This window comes from Cygnus atratus, chromosome 1 (genome assembly GCF_013377495.2).
Source record: "Cygnus atratus isolate AKBS03 ecotype Queensland, Australia chromosome 1, CAtr_DNAZoo_HiC_assembly, whole genome shotgun sequence".
Taxonomy (NCBI): domain Eukaryota; kingdom Metazoa; phylum Chordata; class Aves; order Anseriformes; family Anatidae; genus Cygnus; species Cygnus atratus.
Genome location: NC_066362.1, coordinates 21,553,250 through 21,578,458, shown reverse-complemented (window position 1 = coordinate 21,578,458; position 25,209 = coordinate 21,553,250). Strand labels below are relative to the sequence as shown.

General features: G+C 38.4%; 1 protein-coding gene across 2 annotated transcripts in view; it reads left to right on the top strand.

The window, feature by feature from the left end:
• Positions 1 to 18,668, top strand: part of MAPK11 (mitogen-activated protein kinase 11) — a 33,836-nt gene extending 15,168 nt beyond the window's left edge. Inside the window, exons 4-12 of one of the 2 annotated variants that reach the window (XM_035559321.2) lie at positions 1,037 to 1,148; positions 3,582 to 3,611; positions 3,744 to 3,791; positions 6,156 to 6,270; positions 6,394 to 6,465; positions 7,279 to 7,358; positions 11,435 to 11,513; positions 12,890 to 13,063; positions 16,575 to 18,668. In XM_035559321.2, coding sequence (XP_035415214.1) covers positions 1,037 to 1,148; positions 3,582 to 3,611; positions 3,744 to 3,791; positions 6,156 to 6,270; positions 6,394 to 6,465; positions 7,279 to 7,358; positions 11,435 to 11,513; positions 12,890 to 13,063; positions 16,575 to 16,648 — 784 coding nt within the window. In that variant the 3' untranslated portion in view covers positions 16,649 to 18,668. The remainder of the gene's footprint in view (positions 1 to 1,036; positions 1,149 to 3,581; positions 3,612 to 3,743; positions 3,792 to 6,155; positions 6,271 to 6,393; positions 6,466 to 7,278; positions 7,359 to 11,434; positions 11,514 to 12,889; positions 13,064 to 16,574) is intronic. The other variant, XM_050711628.1, reaches the window with a different exon arrangement.
• The last annotated feature ends 6,541 nt before the right edge of the window (positions 18,669 to 25,209 follow it).

Below are 25,209 nucleotides of genomic sequence, written 5' to 3'. Positions count from 1 at the left end.
TAAAAAGGAAAGCAGGAGAACAGGCCTCATTTTAGTACTTTTTTGAATGATGATACATTATAGCTGTCTCGTAAATGGGTTGGTGTTGCATAAATGGCAGTAAACTTAAAACTTCTTCAGTTCGATTATCTGTTAGCTATAGATTTTTTTTTTCAGTTACATGGGATTGTTCAGGAATGCAGGAAAGTATTCTGTTGGCTAACTTAAGCAAGGTAAATTTAGGCTAGATTCCTGACTGACCTAGGGCTAGTCGTATTTCGGTGTTACTCAAACATACCATTTATACTGAGTTGCTCTTGGTTTACATCTGGTATAAGAAACTAGGTAAATAGCTTAGAAGAGAAAATAGTAACTAGCTTTCTTTATTATTATTATTATTGTTGTTGTTGTTGTTATTGTTGTCGTTGTTGTTATTATTATTTTAATCCATGAAAATTATTGGCCAAACTCCCTTTGTCTCTAGGGCAATGCTACACAAATGAGAACTGGGAATGGTAGATGCATACTTTTGTCCCAATACTTTTTTGGAACAGAATCAATGTTTCTGCAAAATTTGTCAAAAAATAAAACTTCCAGTGGAGGTAGGGAAAGAAGTTATACAAAATGCTGCTATTTCAACCAATCCAATGTTAATCTCCATGATCAGATATTCCAGGGGCTCACAGGAGCTGTAGTTTTGATGCCCCGAGCTTGCACTTTTATGTTGGGTGAGACTTCCTATTCATCTCAAGACACAAGGCTACACTGAACTGCTATAGCACGTCATGGAGAAAACACAGATAAAAACTTTTAATGTACCATAAGGATTTTTCTTTTTCTTGACATGAAATCTCATAGCTGTGATTCCATTATTAGAGCTCATAGCTGACTGGTGGGACATAAACCCTGTATTAGTAGAAAATGGAAAAGGAATCTACATGGGAGCGTGTAGTTACTCTTTAGATGTGCTGCTCTTACAAGGATTTCCATTCTGCCAATCTTAAATGAGGTGGGTTTTTTTTGGTTTTCTTATATAGGGTCTGTTTTTTTTTCGCAGGTATCTTGTGACGAATTTAATGGGTGCTGACCTGAATAACATTGTGAAGTGCCAGAAGTTAACAGATGACCACATACAGTTTCTCATTTATCAGTTACTTCGAGGTCTTAAGGTACTGGTTGAATATAAGGATATTAGAGGCAGCAACCAAAATGTTGTAGTAATGACTGGTTCACTGCAGTGACAGTACTTAAAACACTTTTGTTCGTGTTAAGAGTGCACAGATAGCAGCGATCATTTCAGAAATAATTTATTATTTTGCTAACCAAAAATGAAACCCCAAGCCTGCAAGTGCTGACATGCACAATGCATGTGAATATTTCCCTTAAACATTAATTTCAGACCAGTGTCTATTTAAGCTATTATTGAAGGAGGTTCACTTGTTTTATGGTCTCTCAGGTGAGCAGTGTGTTTTAGACATTTCCTCTTTCAAAAGAAGGTAGTGAAAAATTTTCTGCAGAATGTGAAATTGATAAAGCATAATATGGTAAATAATTCACATTCATGAAGCATGAGGCAGTTGGAAAAGCTACAGCCATGATTTTTGTAGAGATCATCACGAGTGAACAGATAACCAAGTTATTTGGGTTTGTTGGGAAACTTTTGAAAGTAATAGTTTATCCTAGCAATGTACAATGTTACAAAGAATTACATTGGATTTATCTTGCCTGTGAAGTCATTGTTTCCTTTAATCATAGCTGTTAAAATGTATAATCATAGCTGTTAAAATGTATACAACTCAGTAACATAGGCAATTGGCAATGAAATTGTAGCAAAATTTTCTGCCTAAAGAACTAAAATGTTACCATCTTCCTGACATTAAACATGAAATAGGAGAAGATGTAGAAAATGCTTCCCAGTACTAGGTGATAAACATTTTTTTTAGACCAACATTGAGGGTTTTTGTCCAGGCATATGTAAAAAGAAAAAGGAAGAGTCTGCTGCTTTAGTACTTAAAGTTGTAATATTTGATATTTTTGACATGGAAAATTAACTGCATGTTCGAAAGCAAGCTGGGATAAAAGGCTCTGAGATACACTTACTGTGTGGTTTTGAGCAAGTCACCTGGTACTTGAGAGCGTAATTGTTATTCATGCACGTGGGTTCTGTCAATTTAAGTGCAGATTTTAGTGAATAAGAATTGCAGAACTGAGCCCTTAATTGCTTTGTCACATTTACTTAAGTTAATAGCTTAACTAGGAAGATGGATTCCAGAGTTAATTATCCAGCATGTGGTTTTGAATGTAAGACTACGTTGCATCAGAGCTAAATAGCAGTAAGAGTTGTGCTGCAAAGTGAATTATGAATTTCAGAAATGCATTAGCTTGTTTCCAAGGGGAGGGGTTGATTGTGGTTTGTCTCTACTGGAATTGAAAGTCTCACATCTCAGTGGCTGAACATTTGATCAGAGATAAGTCCCTTGTTTACAATTAAGCTGGGGTCATTGCAACTTGTATTCTTATATCCAAGTACGCTCTGGACTCGCTGGTACGTCTGTCCAGCAGCACCCCATATAGGCTTCAAGCCCTGCAGAAGCCATCTGAACATCGGGAGCATTAGCGTGGGATGGAGCAGTTTGGCAGACTGCTGAGCTGGCTGCTTGGTGTTACCTACAGCAGTTGTTGTCTCAGCAGAACCTGCACACAGTTAATTCTGTTACAAGCGGTGTTCTAGTTTCCTCTGCATTCAGCTGTTCACAGCTATTGTGAACAGCATTTAAGTGTGTCCCTGCCCCGTTCATAAACAGTGCATAGGTTTGGAATGAAAAGAATGCCATTTTGTTTTCTTTGGGTTTTTCTTTGGTTGATATACCCATTTTACAGGTAATCTCTGCTCCCAAGAAAAAGATAAATTCTTCTTTAGAGAATGGAAGAGAATGTTTTAGAGCACTTACTGATCCTTGTAAGATTATATAGATAAAGAGGCTGTTAATCCTAACAATTGAACTATGGGCAATTACAGAGTAAGCAAGCTTTTCTCAATCTTTGAGTTTTTATATTTTATGTAAAATAGCAAAGACACTAAACAGCCATTGAAACTTTGCTTCATGACCCTGCTGGAAGTGGATCTGAAGCAATACTGTGTCCTAGGTGGTTCTTTGGCCACTAGCCTGCCCAGGGGTGCACCTGCAGTCAGTGTTCATGCATGGATTTATATAATCTAGGAGTCAACTATACTGCTCCATAGGCCACTGACTTCACTGAGATACCAGCTGATCAGAATGGACATCTAGATAAGACTGGAGTAAATTTCAAATAGGTCAAAAGCTTTTGACGGAAGAATTATTGCAAGTGCTATCATTTATGATAGAATCTAGTGTTCATGGTTACCTTTTTTTGAAATACCTAGCTCTGGGTAAGATAAAGCAAGTAGGTTTTGAAGTTAGTTGTATCTCCGTTTGCCCTGAAAATTTAGTGCGACATAAATCTTTGCTGTGTATAAAACCATCAGTCCCAGTAGCAAAAAGATAAATCAAGTGACTTACGCTTTCCTTCACCTCTGACTTCAAACCTTACCTTCTTTTTTTTTCCATTTTGTGTTGCAGTATATTCACTCAGCTGGAATCATCCACCGGGTGAGTTCATTCATTGCTATAATAAACATGAATGGAGCGTGTCCCTCCATGCATCAAACGTGTTAGTAAGACATAGAGCATACCTTAAAAGGTTAAAATGGTATCTGACTAACTGTCTCTGTTCTGGTACAGGACCTGAAGCCCAGTAACCTGGCTGTAAATGAAGACTGTGAGCTGAGGGTAGGAATCATGCTGTTGTGATGAAGAATGTTGTATTGCCTGTCAATATGACAATTTTCTGAGGAAACATTAGCTGCCGTTTTTGCTTCTGATTCCAGTGATTTTGTGTGTTTGCTACTGCTGCTCCCCTGCCTTAAAAAAAATGTTTCCACTAACATGTGTTTTCTTCCAAATGTTAATTTATTATCAACATAAGTATCTTTGCAAAATGTTCATCCCTAGTTCCTCACAGATAGTACATAGGCTAATAATTTGGCCCATGAGAGTACTTAATTGAGTACATCTTGAAATGTTGACCTATGATATCTACATCTGCCATATTTAGATGAAGCCATGTAGCAACTTTCATTTTTATATCTACAGAATACACAAGCTAAATTAAATAGAAATGGTATGAAAAGATACCAGTATTACGGGTTGAATTACCAGTTATAGGCTGCAAAAAAAAATTAAAAGAAGCAAAATACTACAATCCACACTTCTCAAGTACTATTTCAATGTATATGCCTATATAAATACATAGCATTGTGTATCTGTATGATACACTATCACTTAATAAGCATGAGACTCTAGAGAAAGAAGGGATGTCTTCCAGCTTTCTAAGCCTTTAAGCTTAAAAATTAGTAATGTAGCATTTTTCTGTGACAGCCAGAAACATCTTTCTCTGTGTCTGAGATTCTGACGTAATCACTTTATTCCAGTTGCAAGGGATTTAAGAAAAGATTACAAATATTATAAGAACAGAAAAAAAAAAAAAGAATACTGAATAAGAGCAATGAAGTTAGGTTCTGATCTGTTGTAAGTAACTGTAGTTCCTGTTTGGTTTAGTGAGAGTTGCAGGTGCTCAGCAAATTTCATGATTATCCCTTTAATGTTTTCATGCATATGTGTTCCACATCTGTGAAATTTTATGGCTCATCTGGTTCTGATCAATCTCCTCTAAAATGTGTGCTGTGCTTTTGTACTGTAAGAGACTTTTAATCTTTTTTTTCTATTATTTTATTTGTGCACATCCCTTCCTAGCATTTTTTACAATGCTATTTACTTTGTTTATATTTATAGCTTTACTTCCTCTGATACCAAATTATTTTCTAATAGAACAAACTAGTGGATATTTCCAAGTACAAGCAAGAAGGAAATAGTCACAAAGAAGGAAAATGTGTGTGTACGTACACATTTGATAGAATGTATCAGCTGTTAAAGAGAAATATTGCTGAAACTTAATAAAGGCATTAGTACTCACGTTTCAAGCCTTTATTCATGCCTTATTTACCTCATGCATTTTTTCAAGAAAGATATAATGCCTTAAATGTTTATTAAAAATAAAGATGTTAATTTATTATTTATACCTTAATATTTTTCTTTAGGCTTTGTATATCTTTAAATTGGATTATAACAGCAGAATTTTGAATGATACTTTAAAAATTTTCATGCTCCCCATGAAAAGGATTTGCCGTCAGCTTAATAAATAGAACAGGATCTAATCATGGGAGGTTGTGACTGATCTTAGTTCATATTTCTATTTGAAGAGATACCAAATAGCTCAGATGACTGACTTAAGCTTAAGCTCAAACGGTACTCGTTCACAACCGTTTCTCTTAGAACTAGGAATACCTTTTTGCTCCATAATTAGTGCTGCACAGACTAATCAAAAATTGGAAAGCAAAGAAATGAGCAGAAAAAAAAGTAATTGAAGTAACTTCCTGTCAGTGTAAACTTAGCAAGGGAGAGCATATGGAGGGTAACATTTTGCCTTCATGCCTGTGAGTAATATGTGTACCTAAACAGAGCTCTGTCGTTGTTTCAGTGGGGAAGTTCTACCAAAAACAGATGGTATGTGATTTAAATGTACCTCGTTATGCAGGATATGTTTCCCTCCTAGCGCCATCAGAACGCTGCGTGATTTGGGTGAACGCTACCTGCATGCAACAATGCTAAAACAGACATGAGAGGGAAACAACAGAACTTCGGGGGGGTTGTGATTAGCCTGCATGGTCTTTAAATGTTATGGCTAGTGGCATTTGCTGTTGGCATTTTATACAAATGTTCCCAGATGACAATGGTTCATTTTTATAGCAGCTTATTTTTATCAAATGAATGCTGGAGGAAAATTGAACTTGAGGCAAAATGCAAAGTTTTTCTTAGAGGACAAAAGGCCAGATTCATCACAATGGAAGTATCTTTATATAGACCCAGAGACTGCACACAGCAGAGAGCAGATGAGTTCATCCACAGTGTTGTGGTTTTACTTCACTGATAGTGAGGTGCTTGGACTGCTGGATGAACTCAGAAATAGCTAATGGGGAAAAGCAGCACCTATAACAAAAGTAACAAGGGGTTTATTTATTTATTTTTATTCTGTAGATTTTAGACTTTGGTTTAGCTCGACAAACTGATGATGAGATGACTGGATATGTTGCAACAAGATGGTACAGAGCTCCAGAAATTATGTTAAACTGGATGCACTATAATCAAACAGGTAAACTGTGAAGACTTTCATTTCCCTACAGCCGTATATAGTAGAATTGTCTCTAAGTTTAAATCTATAACTTAATGATCTCTTTGATTCATCATACACATTTCTCTCTCCAATTTTTGGCAGTTGACATCTGGTCTGTTGGATGCATCATGGCAGAACTATTGAAAGGGAAGGCCCTATTTCCAGGAAATGATTGTATCCTTAACACAAAGCATAAAATACAGCTATAGAAATACTCTAGTTCTTCCTTTCTTCTAATAGCTCAAGAACTTCGTTAGTCCCTGTTTTAACCACATTAAAACTACAGTCATTGTTCAGATGTTCAACTAGATGGTAGCTGTGCTTCGGGCTGTTCAACTACCTGATAAGTGGTATTTGGAAAAATCAGTACATCTAGTTTTCAATAAACAAGATATTTTTGCTGTTAAAAAATATTGTCTACAATTATATGATTACGCCAACCTAAAAAGTTGTACAATAACCTTGATTCTCTAGGGAAAATGTAATACGCTTTACAGGTTGTATATGACAGTGAAAATTGCACATTTGAAAGTTTTTAATCTTGAGAGTAATATAAAACAGATTTTTAAAGCTACCAAGTGGGGATTTTCTTTTTACCAGCTCTCGGATTAGTAATCTAGCCCAATTTGGTATAATGTGCTGTTCTTCAGAAATCCTTCAGAACATTAAAACATAAAAGTGCAATTAAATGTTCAATTGGGAGCTAGGACAAGCAAGCAATATTTTGCATGCAATGCTCTCACATACAGGTACACCTGGCAGAGATTCGCATAGTGCAATAGAGACAATAAGAATTTGATACTCCAGGATTAGGTTTATGCAGGTATGAATTGATATCATTCAGTGAACTAAAATGGAATTGTCTTGCTTAATAGTTTGAAACGTCTTAACCACATACATGAAAATTCATGAACTATTTAAACCCAGAAAGATTGTGTTGTTGTTTAATTTTATTACACTGCCTTTAGTTTTCCTGAAATAATGTAGATATCGATCAACTGAAGAGAATAATGGAGGTTGTGGGTACACCCAGTTCTGAACTTCTGAAGAAGATATCATCAGAACATGTGAGTTTACAGCTTCATTCAGCTAACTAACTTTTTATCATTCCTCTGTATAATTGGCATTGTACATCACTGGTTAAATTACAGAGATATCTGATTTGGAAATGAGCAAACGCTTTAAGATGATCTCTCTTTTTTACTGCTAGAATGGCACCATTAAAAATGTTCTTTGCAGAGGTATCCAAATGCCTTGACTGTCAGCTGGATTAATTTTAATAACTGTTCTCATGCATTCAGTTTTTCAAAGGAGTTTTGCAGTTGATCTTGAAGATCTTTTATTTTTCTGCTATACTTATAAGAAAGAAATATCAAACTGATGTTCAGCTCTATTATGTCTCTAGTGATAAGTCCAATGTCTTACAGCTGCGTTATAAGGAATGAGATGTGGTGTTGATTAACAAAGGCAGGTAATGGGCACTGTAAAAATTCAGATAAACAACACAGAAACCTCCTGAGCTGAAGCTGTTTTCTTAAACAGTCTCTATACAGACCTCAGTCTAATATTGAAGGCTACTTTTCAGCTCGTGTGTGTATTAATGGGTTTTCTTTGAACTTCATGAAGATCATCTTAGTTGTTTAAGTAAGCAGACAGAGAAGGCGAGCCAGACCAACGCTGTATTTCTTGAAGGTCCAAGCGTAATGAAACCTCATCAGCACTGGCCAATGCACAGCCCTAGAATTTTTGAGTACTGAGCACTTGAGAATGGCTGGGGCAAGAAGGGGATCAGTCCTTGCACCAGGGGATTGGGTCAACTGGCAAGTCTTTAACTGTTCTGTGTTAAGCATAGGACCTTATATGGCCTTTATATGTTATTAAGATTCTATGACTTCTGCAGTAATGCATGCAGAATACTGTATACAAATGTATACACACAAGCAGTCAGTTTGTGAGATTTTTGATTATGAGATTAAACACCTTAAATACTTACTGGAGATGGTATCTGGTTTTGTCTTTGATTTCTTGTCTAGACCTTAGGGATCCATAGGGATTCTGAAACTTACACTGGGGCTAATCGTACCTTTAGAGTATATAGAGATCACAAAAGTGAAGTTAATGAATGGGAGTGCTGGTAGGTCACCTCCAGGCTGTTGCTACCTACTTAGAGAAGCAGTCTCAAAAAGATTCATACCTTGCTTGGAAGTACTTGTCTCGTGTATGGGAGTGTCTGTTTCATTCCTTCAGTCTCATTCTTCTTTACCTTGTAGTTTGTCCTTATAGTTCAGGTATTACTTAATGCTGCATGTAGTCCTGGACAATTTTGTTCTATTCCTTTAACAGCAAGACCAGAGGTTTTCTGAAATGTTAAGCCTTAAGATATTTTCAGTTATCAATAGAAGACTAAAGAAATGGGAACTGAAAAATCAACTTCATGGGATGTTTTAGCACAAGTTACTGAGCTGTTTTGTTAGTTTTTCATGTTAATATGGGTTTAAGCTGATCACAGTTCATTATTTTCAGATAAATTTAAACACCTAGATTCTATTAGTTCAGTTTCTGTGGCGAGTATATAGGCACAGTTGACAGGTTGGTAAGTATACTTTAGCAAGTCTGTGTTGTTTTCAAAGAACTTCTGGACAAGCGTGGAGTTAATTTCGACCATGTCTTGTTCAGTCAGGGTTGGATTAGTGATGTTAATTGATGTCAGCACAGAAAAAACGAATCCGCAAATTCACAGATGTTTGTCATAAGATAAATTTACTTCTTATTTCTACCTAGTCTGTACCTTCCATGCAAGAATGTGTGAAAGCTCTCTTTTGCTCTGCTGTTTGTACACATATAGAAACTAGTGCCTGAGAAACTGACTTTCTAGCATGCGTCTGCTACCTTTATGAATTTCAGGGACGTAAAACAGGTGGAGTGAATCTTGTGTTTGACTAGTCTTTAAACATCATTCTCTACATGACTGGCTACAGATACTAAGCAAAAAAAAATCATCCTTGTAGAAAGCCTTGTCATCAGCCCCTGTAGTAAGAAGGGAAAGTGCTAATATAGGTTTAACAGGTTGGAGACACAAAGCATGAAGTTTTACTTCCATTAGGACAGGAGCCTTATCAAGATTCTGAAATATGTCACTAATAGGAGTCTACCATTGTATTAGAATATGCTTATATCTTCTAAAAAGCAGAAAAAAATAAATAGATCTGCCTTGTTAAACTAGAAAAATTTAAAAACAGAATGTGCTATGTAACAATTTCAAATATCTTTATATCTTTTCATAGTAGCTGCAGAAATTAAGATGATTGCAGAGAGAGCTGTGTGGGGAACAGGATCTGTTTCCTAAATGTGGCTATAGATTGCACAGATTGTGTGTCAGAGTAACCTCATAACATTCAGAAAGGAGAAGCGCAAAGCCCTGCACCTGGGGAGGAACAACCCCAGGCACCAGGACATGGTGGGGGCCACCCAGCTGGAAAGCAGCTCTGCAGAAAAGGACCTGGGTGGGGGTCCCAGTGGACACCAAGTTTGAACACGGGCCAGCAAAGTGCCTTTGCCACAAAGGAGGCTAATGGTATCCTGGGCTGCATTAGGCACAGTATTGTCTGCAGGTCAAGAGACATGATCCTTCGCCTCTACTCAGCTCTGATGAGGCCACACCTGGAGTACTGTGCCCCTCAGTATGAGAGAGACCTGGACATACTGGAGAGAGTCCAACAAAGGGCCACGAAGATGATGAAGGAGCTGGTGCACCTCTCCTGTAAGAAAAGACTGAGAGAGCTGGGGCTGTTCAGCCTGGAGAAGAGGAGGGTCGGGGGATCTCATCAATGAGTATAAATACATGCAGGGAGGGAGCAAAGAGGACAGAGCCAGGCTCTTTTCAGTGGTGCCCAGGGACAGGACAAGAGGCAGTGGGCACAAACTGGAACACAGGAGGTTCCCTCTGAACATCAGGAAACATTTCTGTGCTGTGTGGGTGACTGAGCACTGGCAGAGGCTGCCCATAGAGGCTGTGGAGTCTGCCTCGGTGGAGATATTCAGAAGCCACTTGGATGTGGTCCTGAGCAACCTGCTGTAGGTGGCCCTGCTTGAGCAAGGGTGGTAGGATCAGGAGGCCTCCAGAGGTCCCTTTCAACCTCAACCTGTGGTTCTGTGAGTACATTATAGTAGCTTCATAATGCACTGAGCTGAATGCTGAAGATACTTCTACACTTCTCAATCTGGGATCTAACTTAAAGCTCAGTGAAAACAGATGTATTTGCTTTGCTGTCTTCAGTAGGCCAAGGATGTTTAGTAAGCCTCCTGCAGGTAGTCTCTTTCTAACAGACTTGCTAAATGTGCAGGGAGGCTGTCCCTGTTACACAAACATGTTTTAAAAAGACTAAGGTTTGTTCAAGGACCACCTGTTTTTGTTTGTGTTGTTTCCTTGGTAGGGGTCTTTTTGTTTGGTTGGTTTGGTTTTACTGATTTGGGGACAGTCATTTGCCTCTTTAACTGTTCTGTTTTCAGAACTCCTGTTTGTGTCTGTAGCCTTTAGGATCAGCATTCAGCCTCTTCACTTACTGATAAACATTTATTTATCTACCGCATCCCAGAAATTCTTTGCTTATGTAACGTCAGGCTTCACACTAACATTTGTGGGTCAGACAGGAGTGTAGGCCTTTCCTAGTGGAGTTTGAATGAGCCTTCCACAGCCGTGGAGACAAGGCAAGCTATAAACTCTGTTAACCATCTGAGGATCTGGGCCTATCAGGCTTTGTTCATTGGTTAGTGAAACTACTGTTCAACAGAGGAGGGAGAGAAGGGAAGGAAGCAGATTGGATTATACCACTTTGCTGAGGGCAACTGAAAGATGATTTAGGCTGCAATTTTTGGCTGAAAGCTACATGTGTTTCCTGGGGATACACAGCAATGAACCCTTATGAGCAGGTGAAGACAGAAGTGCTAACACATAAGCCTTACAGGAAGGTATACCTGTTTGAAACTCTCTGGCCTAGTAAGTATATACACGAGTAACTGGTTAGAAGGTTTCCCATGTATAAGAAGTATAATGAGTGTTACTTCTGATTTTTTAGAGTTGGTATTGTTATTCTTGGGCAAAATTTAACCTCTGTATATGGTATGTATCTTCATTTATTCTTAGGCAAGAAAGTACATTGAATCTCTTCCACATATGCCTCAACAGGACTTGAAAGCAGTATTTCGTGGTGCCAATCCACTAGGTAAGAAAGACAGGCTGATACAGTTTAAATCTTTCACTAACATATGAACTCAAGTCTACGTTTGCTATGTGATCCGATAGAATAATGATCAGCACTGTGAGAAAAACATTGTTTAACCTTTTGTCCTGCGACTGTTTTCCCTTCATGAAGCCTGTGTATTTTTATTTTTTTTTTGATGGAGGTTACAGGAACCTCCTAATGGAAAAGTCTGTGGATGAAAACAGCCTGTGGATGAAAAGCAAAAGCGGGCTATATATAGCAGGAGTAAATAAAAAAATGTCACAGGGTCTAGACTAGAGGCATCACTTCTGGCTCAGGAAGGCCATGAGCTGCAAATTGCTGGCAAGGAGTAGAATATACCAGGAAATATAGCTGTTTGAATGCCTTTTTTGTGTGTTGTTTCTTGTGAATTTATTAGCCATTGTTGGACACAGGATGTTAGGCTCGACAGACCATTGGTCTGATCCTGCACTATTGTTTTTATGTCTAGCCAATTGGATCTGTCTGTGCAAAAGAGATTTTTCTATGAACCAGTTCTTGTGACAAGGCAAAGAAGATGCTTGAGCCACTTGAGTTATCTTACTACAGTGCCTGGTCTGTTCCATCAAGTGTACATTAAAACATTGTATGGAGGGAAGTATTTTGAGTTAAGGTATTTTGAATTCTTTCTGTTTATTAAAAGACAATTTCATTTTTACAAATACAAGTAGTTGTGAATGTTTTCTTATCACAAATGGATTTTATTTGCATGAGGTCCATGAGTACGTGCTACGTACTAATATCATAAAGGCCAATTGATGACAATCCTTATATGAAAGCACTAAAAATATTTTTTATATATCTTAAATACGATAAACTTTCAGTGCAAAACCAAATTCAGAGTTACAGATCTCTCTTATATCTAATAGTCTGCAACTGTTGACCTTAAACCTATTTACTTGATGCTAAGCTTTGGAGTATTCATCTGATGATTTCATTGGTGCAGCTAATTGAAAGTGTAGTCGTACATTCACCATTTTATGTTACTTGAGCTGGCACTGATCAGGTTAAGCACCTGCTGCACAACGCAGGATATTTAAGCACACAAAGGTGTTTTCAAGATCAAAGCCTTGGATGTCTGAAGAGGTGAATCAGATTTCAAATAGAATATAGTGAACCGATGTGCATACCACAAGCAAACCGGAAGCTTCTTTCAGCTATGAAAGTTCTACTCACAGTATAAAATTTTCAAAACTTGTTTGTTATATTGTCTGCATTTTTTTTGCAGTAATGTCAAATGATTTTAAGGTGAGACTAGAATTTGTGCAAACAGTTGCCTTATCTTTTACTTCTAGACAGTCTCATGACTTTAATCTGAGTTTCCCTTTTTCCCTTAGCTGTAGACCTTCTTGAGAAGATGCTTATATTGGACAGCGATAAAAGAATTACTGCCTCAGAAGCACTTGCACATCCATACTTTGTACAGTATCATGATCCAGACGATGAACCCGTGGCTGAGCTGTATGATGAGTCAATAGAGAATAAAGAGCGAACCATAGATGAATGGAAAGGTAACAGAGAACTGCACAAAGGAGTTAATATGTACAGCAGAACAAATCCTTACTAAGTGACAGTTTTGCTCTGTTTCTAACCAGAGCAATTTGAACTCTTAAACCTCAGGAATACAAAATAAGTCCACATGTGTGTTTGTGGGAGTTGAGGTGGAAGAAGTTGTGGCTTCTCTCAGGATTTTGCTCCCTTCCCCCAGTGTTCCTCTATCAACTCCTCACTACCTTTTTTGTGGCAAGTTTAATGGTATCTAAAAGCTGATGGTAGTTACCATGTAATGACTCATTCTATCTGGCTTTTAATTTTCTAGGCCAGATCCTCAGCTGAAGTAACAGTCCTAGGGCAACTGACAGTATTTGGGATTTTGGCCTAGCTTTCTTCAGCACCAGAAATGAAAATTGTCCACATACTCGTATTTAACTAATCATTTGCCAACTCGTTAAGAATAGTTAAACCATGCTCTTGGTCTTGTTTGAGATGAGAGCTGATGATTTTACTTTGGAGTGGCACCCAATACCCATCCTTGGGAAATAATGCAATGACCTTTTTTATTAGTTAATTCCATGCTTGCATCACAATTATATTGCACTATAGTGTCACGGAAACAACATGGCTAAACACTAAGTTTGCAAGTATACTTGAAAGTACAGTCCAATTTCATCATTGTCTAATGAGGACATATTATGCTAAAATATCCTTACTAGACATTATAAATTAAATGAGTAATGTTCTGGAAAACTAATCATTCCTGTTTATTAATAAAGCCCTTTCCTTGGCTTAAGATAAAATAAGTATACAATCACAGAATCATGGAATCATTAAGGTTGAAAAAGACCTCCAAGAACATCTGGTCCAACCTACTACCAGTGTCACCCACTAAACTGTCCCTAAGCACCACGTCCAACCTTTCCTTAAACACCTCCAGGGACGGTGATGCCACCACCTCCCTGGGCACCCCGTTCCAATGCCTGACTGCTCTTTCTGAGAAGAAATTTCTCTTAGGAGAAATTTAAGTATTCTCTAAAATACATGTTCTTCTGTTTCTGTGTGTATATTCTGTAATTTTTACTCCACAAAGGTTTGATAAAAATATATTACCACAGTGAGAAGGTTTATGGTGACAATTACTGACCTCCTATACCTGTCTCATGCCCTTCCACTGGCTTTCTACACCTGTGCCACATTTTATCCTGAGCATTGTGGAGGAGACTAGCAGACTGACTACTACTGCAAATACACCTTAATGAAAGACAGGAAATGGGTCATGGGTGTCTCTACAATAAAACAGCCTCGCAGAACCCTGTAAAGTGTTTTCTAGAATCCTACTGGGTCTGTACAAACAAGGCACCGATTACTCTTTACATGTGCTCTCCTCTTCAGGATCTGGCAGCATATGACACCTCACATATATCTTGTTTATGATGAGGCATGTTCAATTTGCTTTTGTACTTACCAGTGGATGATTTGTTTTCTGCTGCTTTTTCAGTTGACTGAGTCTTTAACAGGAAAGTTTAACAATTTCCGATTCATAAAGATGATTTCTGTTTGTGATGAAACTCTGCTAAAATTATTTCAGGAACAATCTTAGCTTAACACTTTCTTAACTGAAGTGATGAACTGGAGGTGAGTTATCTAGGAAGGGCAGTGTATCCTGCTGCAGTATCATAGTTTTCTATATCATTGTCTTTTTTGGAACTACAGGTGAAATTCCTTCTTTATACAGGACAAATCCAGGCCTGAAACAGAAATCTAAAAACTGTGCTCATGCATGCAGGACACGCAGCTCTTCCTCCTGCCCATATTTTTAGCTTGGGAAAGTAACTCTTATTTTCAAGTACAATATGTGCCACATTTAAGTAAGATGACATTAAAGGTCACGATTTGCATAAAATGTTTGTATTGTTAATGAAATATTGACCCATTTTCTGAAGTGGCATATTTCTCCTCTTCTGTTCAAATTAAAAGTGGTGCTTGATCCCAAGAGGCACTGAGCAGCCGAAGTAAAATGAGATTTCAGGCACTTTGTCTCACACATTAGGCACTTTAGAGTTTCCTTGACCTCCATTGCACACTGCTGAGGTTTGCAGCCTAAGCTCATACATTTTTTGACACGTTTAATCAGTTAGATAACATTTCAAGATGCAGAGGCCAAGAGAATGCCATTCAGAGTTGAATTCTCTGCACTATCTCTCCTTAGCTGCTGGTTCCAGTTCTACATCTCTCAGCATAACGTCTGTGCTGTTAGCTAACTAGGTGGCATGAGAAAGAGTAAAGAGCTTCATGAGCATACAGTACACAGCCACCAGGAATAATTTATATTACAGTCCTGGGCATCTGATTCGTGAGGGCACAGGCTTACTCAGAGTTCAGCCAAGACTGCTCTAACATACCTGGCTGCCTGTGACTAGATGCTATTTTAATAGCTGCAGATTGATCACTGAGTCACCTAACAAATCCTTCAGCCTCAGGGATCCATACATGGAATTTCTTACAGGGAAATTCTTCAATTGTCAGTGAAGCTGGCACACTGGTCATTGTACACCATGCTACAGCATAACACAACCAAAGTGTAATCAAGACCCAGCCCTAAGATTTGTACATACTTCTTAGAGCAGAGCTAGGTCCACTTTTATGTTTAATAGCTGTCTCTGACAGATCTTTTTAATAAAAGAGCTAATAAACACAAGTTTGATATGATTTAAAGATCAGCGTTCGAAAAACAGATCCTGAAGTAATGCATTGTTGGCCATTCATTTATGTGTGGACAGGGTTTGGTCCTCAAAATACACTATCTAACTTGAGAAGATACATAGGAGGAATCCGCTGACAGCGTATCCCATTGCTGTGCAAGGTGCAAAACACAAAGTGACTGTCAGCATGAAAAGACAGAGGGGCTCTTCCTGAAGCAGGGTAAAATAGCAGTGACTCCATGTTTCTAGTTAAGCTTTTCTTGATGAAAGTAGAACTTCTACGTGCTTGTAAGACAAAAGAACATTTTGTCAGAGGGCCTTAAAATTAAGCTAGTTACGATAAAATACAAAAAAAAAAAAAAACACCAAACCACCTAGATACAAGGCATTAGTACAGAATTGCACATGATTTATGTAGAAGGCAATTGACTGAGCGATGATAAAGAACATTGCAGTTAAAAGAGCACATTTTAAAACCTGCTTGGGTGCTTTTAAAGATGCCACTTTACATTACATTTTATCTTCTATTACGTCACTTTGGCAGGTCATCTGACAGCATAATTGATGTTTCCATTTCAGGCCGATGTGCTTTAGTAATTAGGTGAAGGGGACAGGCATGTTTTACAATAATAGCGAGTCTAATTTATAATCTGAAGTTAACAGAAAGATTCTTAGTGAATTCAGTCTGGGTTTGGGTCTAGAATCTAATAAGGCTGGAAATACAAACTACAAGTCACGTGCATGTATTTAACAGTTTTGTCTGGAATATTTTTCTTTTAAAGAGAATAATAATACTTTTCTCTCTCTTACCCCCTTCCTACAGAACTTACCTATGAAGAAGTGATTAGCTTTAAACCACCTGACCTAAAAATGGATAGCCTGGAAATAGAACAGTAAATACAGGCAGCTGTGTTTTGCCTTGCTGCACTATAAAGACTGTTAAAATATAACCATACAATTTAACCTGTGTTCAAACGTAGATTTTACTATCCAAAGATGTTGGAGAAGATGTGGAAAAGCAGATGCATTATACAGAAGCCAGATGTTGTCTGTTTTGGGGTTTTCTTGCCTTGTAATATGAATGTATTTCCAATTCATAAAGGGTGATAAAGAACTGCTTCGTTCTGACAAAATTATGCACTGAGTTCTGTTCAACTGTGTTTTCTGCATGTTTCGTCTTATCAGTTGTATTGCCAAAATGAAGGTGACATTTTAAATTAATTTTAAAATTGTACATTTAACGCATGAATGTATACAAACATAAACATAGAATTCCATAAAAGCGATCCATTTTTTTCTGGCATTAGCCTAATTTTATCTGTCCATTTTCATTTTATTTATAGTTAGTGCCTTTATGAAGAGAGGGCGTGGTAGTGAGATAGACAGAATATGCATACGTAGTCATATCTGTGGTGGTCTTACAAAATTACTGGATGTCTCTCAAACAATCTAACACCAGTTCAAAGTCAGTAAAAAATAAATCCCTGTCTCCTGTTGCCATTAAAGTGTCTGTCCTCATTCTTTTCCCTATACATATTTTTATTCTGCACAATACCAGTTTGTGAGACCATTTTAATTCTTGCTGGTACCCCTAAGCATGCCGTTGGTGGAGAGCTGATGAACTTGCACAAGTTTCCAGGAGGGTGCCCTGAAGGCACCCCAGGATGTTTCTAGTTTTCTGCAAGCTTCAGCAAAAGCTGTCACAGATCACAGTGCAAGGATACTCAGTCAAGTTCACAACTTTGAACTCGATATTATTCATTATCTTATTTCCCTTCATTTGGTCCTTGAGAAAATAGTCTAAAAATTGCCACTGGAAAACAAAACAAAACAAGATTTAAGAATAGTTTGCAGATTTGTGAAACACAAAATATCCATCTTGACAGATTTTCTTTCTGGGCAAAATTTTAAAGGCTTTCCAGCTCTGAAAAGCTGGAAAATTAAATCTTAATTAATAAATTGCAGGATAGACTACATACCAAGTTGTATTAAAGAATTTATTATATCAGTTCCCCATTGAAAGCATAATACTACAACAGGAATATCCTTTGGCATGAGGCGTCTTGTGGTTTCATTGCTGTGTCTTTCTCACATAGTAGTGAATCATGGTTGCACAAACTAGTTAACGTTCATTTTTGTGTCTTGTTCTCACTGTCAAGGTCTCATTTTGTAGGTGGCTTTTTATATTATTTACATTTTCTTCAACTTTTGTCATTTAGATCCAGTTGTACAGCTATTATATGACCTAATGAATTCTACTGCATTTATTTACCTTCCTCTGTATCTTTTCTATGTACAAAACAAAATCTTTTTCTTAATAAACAGGTAAAAAAAATCAAGTCCAAGAACTTTTATTTTCCACAGACACGTGATGTGGTATTGCTTGTCTTCTAGAAAAGTAGAACTAATCGTTCCATCTAAAACATTTGTTCCTCATGTGTGGTCTAACTGGTGGACTTTTGTTGATAATGTTTGCAGTTACCTAATACTTACCTTCAGTAGAATGCAGCTGTTTGGATTCAACGTTCTTCAAGGCTTATTAACCTGAAAGTAAATGCTTGCATGGATTTATTGGGAGTCCTTTGAATTGCTGTCTGGCTGTCATTACATCGACGTCCTTCGAAGCTGGATGAAGCCTGTAATGGTCATTCAGCGATTGTCTGAATTTCATGCTAAATAGGTGAAAAGATTATAAATCCTTAAATGATTTGTCTGACTGTGCAATGAAAAATAATCCCTCAGGCATGTCTTAAGTATATATTTTTTTAATTTGCTTGTTTACGACTTAACAGAAAAATAGTTCGGTGCTTTATTTTCTCTGAAATCTCATATTGAGGTTGCTAGCCTGATCTGCAGCTATTCTCCAGCTGGAAGGGCAAGAATGAAATAAAGAAATTTCCTGAAAACCCTTCACATCAAATGATAATGAGTTTAGTGTGGGATTTGTCCCATCATTTGTTTAATCTGGTTTCCTGGCTACGGGGGTGGCCATCACCAAATGTTTCAAAAGAATGTGTAAAACTCCATGGTAGGCACATAGCAGACAATCTCTGCTTGACATATCTCTACTAGTTAAGTAGAAAGACAAAGTTTTTTATCGCTTCCAAAATTTGTTCTCCTGGCAACTCTGAATCTTCTTTAAAATACCAAACAAAAAATGTATTTCAATTTCCATTCGCAGATGTAATTTCTTCTAGGAGATAAATTATGTAGGAAGAGCACAGTCATAGCCATGTGCAAACTAATCAGAGGTGACAGAGTGATGGATAACAGGAGCTCAGCTATTTTTAATGAAATACCATCATAACCCACAAATCATTTCTCATTTTAATGTTAAGAAAAATGGGAGTGAGAGAGATGTTTCTTTCCTTGATTTGCCAAATCAAGGCAATTTCTTAGACCTAAAAGCCACTAATTAATATATTTTTCCTAAAACAGGTAGCAGACTCCCTTGTGGAGATGCGGGAATGCAGTGTGGGAAGTTTATCAGTTCCCAACAGCAGGACGGGGTAATTGGAAAGCCACTACCCCACTGAGACCACAACATGGACGGCTTAGTACTAATAATGCTTATCGTCTGAACACAGATGGGGAAAAAAATCCTTTGTCAAGCAACAGAAACAGGCCAACAGAGGTAACCATTTAAGAGCGAGGTCTTTTCACGGCTGGTGAATGTGTAAGATCACTTAGAAGTAATTTGAAAGAGCAGAATAAATAATTATATAATTCGGGATTTTATTTCATTTGGGCTTTTTTTTGCTAAAATGTCTTTAACAAAGGAATTGTTCACATAGCCCAAGTTTTACTTTCAAAACATTTCTACAGTAGAGCCTGCTAAACTGTATTTTTTGCAATTTCCTAACACCACTCGTTGTTATAATCGTGCTTTTGTATGTTCTTTATATATGGCACGTACATTTGCAGAGAGTGCCATAGGCTGTAGACCACAATATATGATGGCACTTGCCATCCCTGCCCACCTGCAAAGCACAGAATTAATTCTCAGCAAAACACGGACAAACAACTCAGCTGTACCTCAGCTACTCCCGTTGCCGCTGGAGGAAAACATCACAACTCTCAGAGGGCTCTCACTGGTTAATTACCGTCATTGTTAGCAATTTACTTCTCATCTGAATTTACCTGATTTTAGCTTTCAGTCATTAGAGCTCGTTATCCCGCTACCTGCTAAATTGAAATTACCTCTAGTATTTATTATCTCACTCTAATCAGCATTAAGTGCAGCCCCAAATCTAGTAATTTTATCATCATTGGAAGAGGTCTTGCAGAAGGAAAAAAAGTCTTTTACGTTTAGCTTGATCTTTTGACATGCATAAGTATACACTACATTTCTTTTTAAATCTGCATCTTCATTTTTTAAGCTACCTCATCGGCATCTCTAATTTACAAGTCTGCTGATAGAAAGAAATCCTGACAATGGTTTAGAAGAAAAGCACAGCATTACAGGGTATCGCTTGCCATAATACGCAAAACTCCCTCCTCCCAGAAAATACACAGTGGGTGCACAAGTACAAAACAGCAGGGTTACTAATAACTCTGGGAATATACAGAAAACAAAATCAAATAGAAAATGAGGTGATCAACGCTGGTGTATGAAGAAATATAATGCAATAATAGGTCAATACCTTTTAATTAGACAGCATCGTCGCAGAATTCCCATTAATGCTCTTAGTGTTTGTTTATTTATTTATTTATTATTTATTTGGTACAAAAGACAAAAAGATACAAAAGCAAAAGGGAAGGAGGTTCAGTTCACTGCGAGACTACATGGAGAGAGCAAGTGCTCACCCCGGGAACGGGGGGGACGGGGACAGACAGCTGTTTGAAGGACAGGATATTGGCAACAACAAAGTCTTTGACAGAGGTGGGGAGCAGTCAATACAAAAGCCACTTCCTTCCTTTCTTCCCGTCACATGAGCCCCTGGACGATAAAAAGGATGCCGACGTCCACCTTCACAACACCCACAGCCTGGTCAAAGATGAAGCTATTAAAAATGACCTATTTAACTGCAGTCCCAAACCACTTTAGAGTAGCCTTTGCTACATCTGTAATTGCTGGCCTGGCTCAAGAATCCCTGCCAGGTAAGCGGTGATAAACATTTAGCTCTTGCTAAAAGAGAAAGGTACTGTAAGTTGGATGATTTATGTCCTTTGCTAGCAGCAGAAAGGAATTCAAGCTAGGCAAGCTCAGCCTCATTAGGAAGGAACTAATCACAGCAGCCGTCAAAGGAGCTGCTTGCTTCTCCTGCCCATGAACCAAGCTGCTAGCATCTGCAGATACAGTGCAACTCTCTGAAGCTGGTTCTCAGAAAATCTGCACGCTCTCACAAAGTGAGCATACCCAGTGGCATTCATTTCTGACTCTTTGACATTGATTGGTTTTCAATACTGAGTGCTGTGTGCATTACTAAATGGGACCCGTGTAAGTAGGCAGAGACAAAAAGCCTGAGGATTTTATGTGACAAGTATCAAGAGGGTCAGAAAGCTGCATTAGTGTATCTGTCATTGACCTTCTTGCTCCTGTAGTATAAAATATTGAGCTGACATGTATAAAAGGTTCTACGTTGTGAATAAAAGGGGGGATATCCTGTGAGCTTCCAGTGCTAATGCTGATCTTCGAACCAATACGATCCTTAATCCATTATACAGCAAATTTCTACATAATGAATGAAACTGTTCATCAGGCTTCAATCCTGCGTGCATACAGCTGCTTCGTTTTGCAGTCGCATGGTCCCTCAGCTCCAGTTACTGTCACCAGTTAACACGGGCATTGTATAGAGAGGTTTTAGCTCGTCCTTTTGGATTCCCATTTGATCACTGAATGCAGTAGCACCTGAATCTCAGTGGCAGCCATGATACAAATACACACCGAATCTGCCCTACCTGGCAGCCTCCACTGAGCCATACTTCATCCCTCGTGGAATAATATCCTGTAGAACAGCGCTAATATATTTGTATTTCATACTCGTTTTATAATAGAGCCCAAAGGCTCAAATCAAGAATAAACCCTAGGTGTTACATTCTGTGCTAAACTAACACAGCGTACTGACGTCCAGTCCATCTTTCTCATCAGCATCAGTTGGAAATGCATCAAATGAATGCAGTATTAAGGAGGATTGGGAACATGGGCAGGAGTACCATTAAGGTTGTGGTGATATGAACTGGTGATGCACACAACTAGGTAGGGACAAATAGGTAAAAGCGATCACCCTATACCTGTAACTGTACTTTTTGTGTGATTTTTGAATTAGCAATGGAAAACTCTTCAAACCAAGAGTGTTTTGTTCTCTGCTCTATCAGATTGCAGACTGTGACAGTCTGCTATAGATTAAAAGCAGCACTGCTTCCTCCCTGCTCCCGACGCTCCAAAACCGGACAGAAACACAGATTCCTTCTCACACATCAGTTTATTTTAGGAATCAGTAGCAGAGAGCCTTTAGGCATGATCTGAAGTCAAAGAGTTACGAGAGTGAAGTCAAAGAGCTACAAGAGTGTGACAAGGAGTTGTTTTATACATACCTAATGCTAATCTCTGCACCTGGCTTTGCTTCTTCCATCCCACCTCCAGCTGGGATAAATAAAGAGTAGGGGTAGTAAATAATGCAGTAACTTCTCTCTCAGTACCTTGAACAAATGAAATGCCCAGTCTAAAAAACTAAAATTAATTTTAAAAAAGCACTTAGGTGGTACATGTTTATTTCTACCTGCTCACTGTATTCTCACAGTATGGCTGGGCCCCCAAGTCTCCGTGTTACAGAAACCGGGATTCAAGCACCCTGCTCAGAGGTCACAGAAACAACGGAATAGTTGCAAAACACTTGGCAACAGCTCCAGTGGGGAAGGGTGTGGACACAATCGCACAGGAATACTTTCAGAAGAATATTGGCGTTTTTGTTTAAAGCTTTACTTTTCCTTGTAATAAATTAAATTGATTTGCTTCCTCCACAGCAGCATACATAAATAGACAAGAACAGACTACTTTTTGAAGGTGGGGATAGACAGCTGTTTAAAGAAGTAATATTCTAGGAATCAGCCTTTGACGATTCAGCAAAATTTCGAGTTTTACTGCCTTTTTCAAAGTATGTTTTACTGAACTAAAGTATTCACATGTGAAATACTGCCAAGATGAGCTTGTTTTGACCACGTGAAAGTCATCTAAAAGATATGGACAGTAAGGTGGGAAGGAGCTTGATTTTTCCAAGGACCTTGTCTGATCTTCTGCTTTCCCCTGTTGCCAGTGTCTGGGCTGGGGGATCACCATCACCTGTTCACACAGATGCACCTACTTCCCTCAGGACCGGCTGTCAGCGCCCAGTTTATGTCCTGACAAACTATGCCGTGCCATTTTATCACTGTTAAACTCTTTGTTCTGAGCAGTTACCATGCAACTCTCTCGCCGGACTCTGTAACTACTCTTCCTCTGCAGAACTGCTCAGGCAGAGGTGGTTAGCTTCTCCACTGCTCTATTAGAGAGCTCCTTCTGCAGCACAGAAGCCTCATGTCCAAACTGGAATGGAAATTGAGTTATCAGTCCTTGGAGGGAGCAGAAAGACTGCTGTACACATCCTATCTATCTCGTATGTTTTACGGCTGATGGCAACCTTCCAACACATCGAAAGGTGGCTCTTTAAAAAATAAAATAAAATAAAATAAAATAAAATAAAATAAAATAAAATAAAAAAGATACCAACATGAATGTTTCTTCCCAGAAACAACCTTCCCAACTTCCCCCGTCCCTTTACAGGCTGGGCACTTTTATTCATGATGTTGAAGGAAGGTCTCTTTGTTCTATAAGCTTTACAATAAATGTATGCCAAAAGCAGAAACATCTGAGAGCATTCCTTTTTTAATTAGCCCTGTCAAGCACACACTGCCTGGGATAAGATATGGCTGTAGTATCATGTTGGTGTAATCGCAACAGATTGTCTTTGGGAAAATACAATATAATATATCCAACCAAGCCTAGCAGGATACCAAGACTGATGCATTTTGTGACTGCTGTAAGATCTACTAGCTGTGGATGGATCCAAGTTTCTCTTTTCACTCCTGCCATGGATGCTCTTAGTGGCTTAATTAGACAGCCTCCCTTCTCACAACAGTGCTAATTTCCTGTTCTTTTCAGTAAGTTTATTGGTGCATTTGCTATATGTGTGACTCAATGAGGAAAGGTGGTCTTGAATTTGACCTATGCTGCTCCCTCATCCATCTTAAGCAAAGTAAATCTAATTACTTATGTGAAGGAAAAGCATGGGGAAAAGCAGCATTGGCCAATTTGGTCACTGAATTTAAAATATCTTAAGAAAGCTGCTCTGTAATCTTCTGAACTTCTGCACAAATGTGATGTCTTGGTGCTGGGTTAGTATTTTCACCTACATTGTCAAAATCATCCACTTTCTGCCTTGATAAAAAGCAGTAAGAAAGCATCATTTTGCCATGACTGGATTAAGGAAAAATGGGCTGTAGACCAAAAGTAGAACAAATTCTCATTGTATTATACACATACATATATATTTGTCATTAAATGTAATTTAAATAATGGTGTCACTCAAAACTGAGTAAGAGGTACCGCTCTCTAGCCTTCACCTCGCCCATACCATATTTCACTCCAGCCACCATCAAAATGCCAAAGAGTGCGTAAAGGTGATGTCAGAAATTAAAAAGCAAACAAACAAACAAAATCTGCTGGGACTGCAGGTTTGAAAAACAAATGTGTACCATTAATCTAACAGTTGACACGAGCCTTGCATTACCTGCCGAGTGTCAGAAGGTTGGTTTCCGTTCTCATTAAAACAGGGAGTCAAACAGGTCAAATATCAGCAGAGAGCAGCACTGGAAAACACCTGTATGGTGGAAGGATGTTGTGAATTTGTATCTGATATGCAAATAATGGGAGGAGGCAGGGCAGGACTGCTCTCCCAGATTTAGTAGTTACACACAGAAAGGTCTGGACCCCTGGCAACTACCAAAAAGGCCTCGGGAACAATGCAACTTGGCCAGATTGCCCCTCTCTAGCTAAGCCATAAAACGAAATCTAGTGACAGGAAGTCTGAATTACCTAACCTCAGCAACATTGCTCAGGGGTGAAGTCAGACAAAACAAAGGGCAAGGATTCTAATTATATACACACAGAGAAAACATAATGCGTTTTTAAAAGTAGGTCTTTGCCTTACACATGCTGGACCAGGCCTATTTACTATCAAAACACCGTGAAGGTTGCTATTTTCCATCTTCCAGCACTGCAGTGGTTTTAAGCACGTTTGAACTGTTTCATATCACACCAAATGTGCAGGGGATCACTTGCTTTAGCAACTAAATTAAGGATACACTTGTTTCTGTGTAACAATATTAAATATTGTTGAAACTTTGGGTCTGATCCTGAGGTGAAGTGGGAAGTCCACAGCTGCGCAGCTTTGTGCAAGGGTGATTTGAAAGCTCACTTT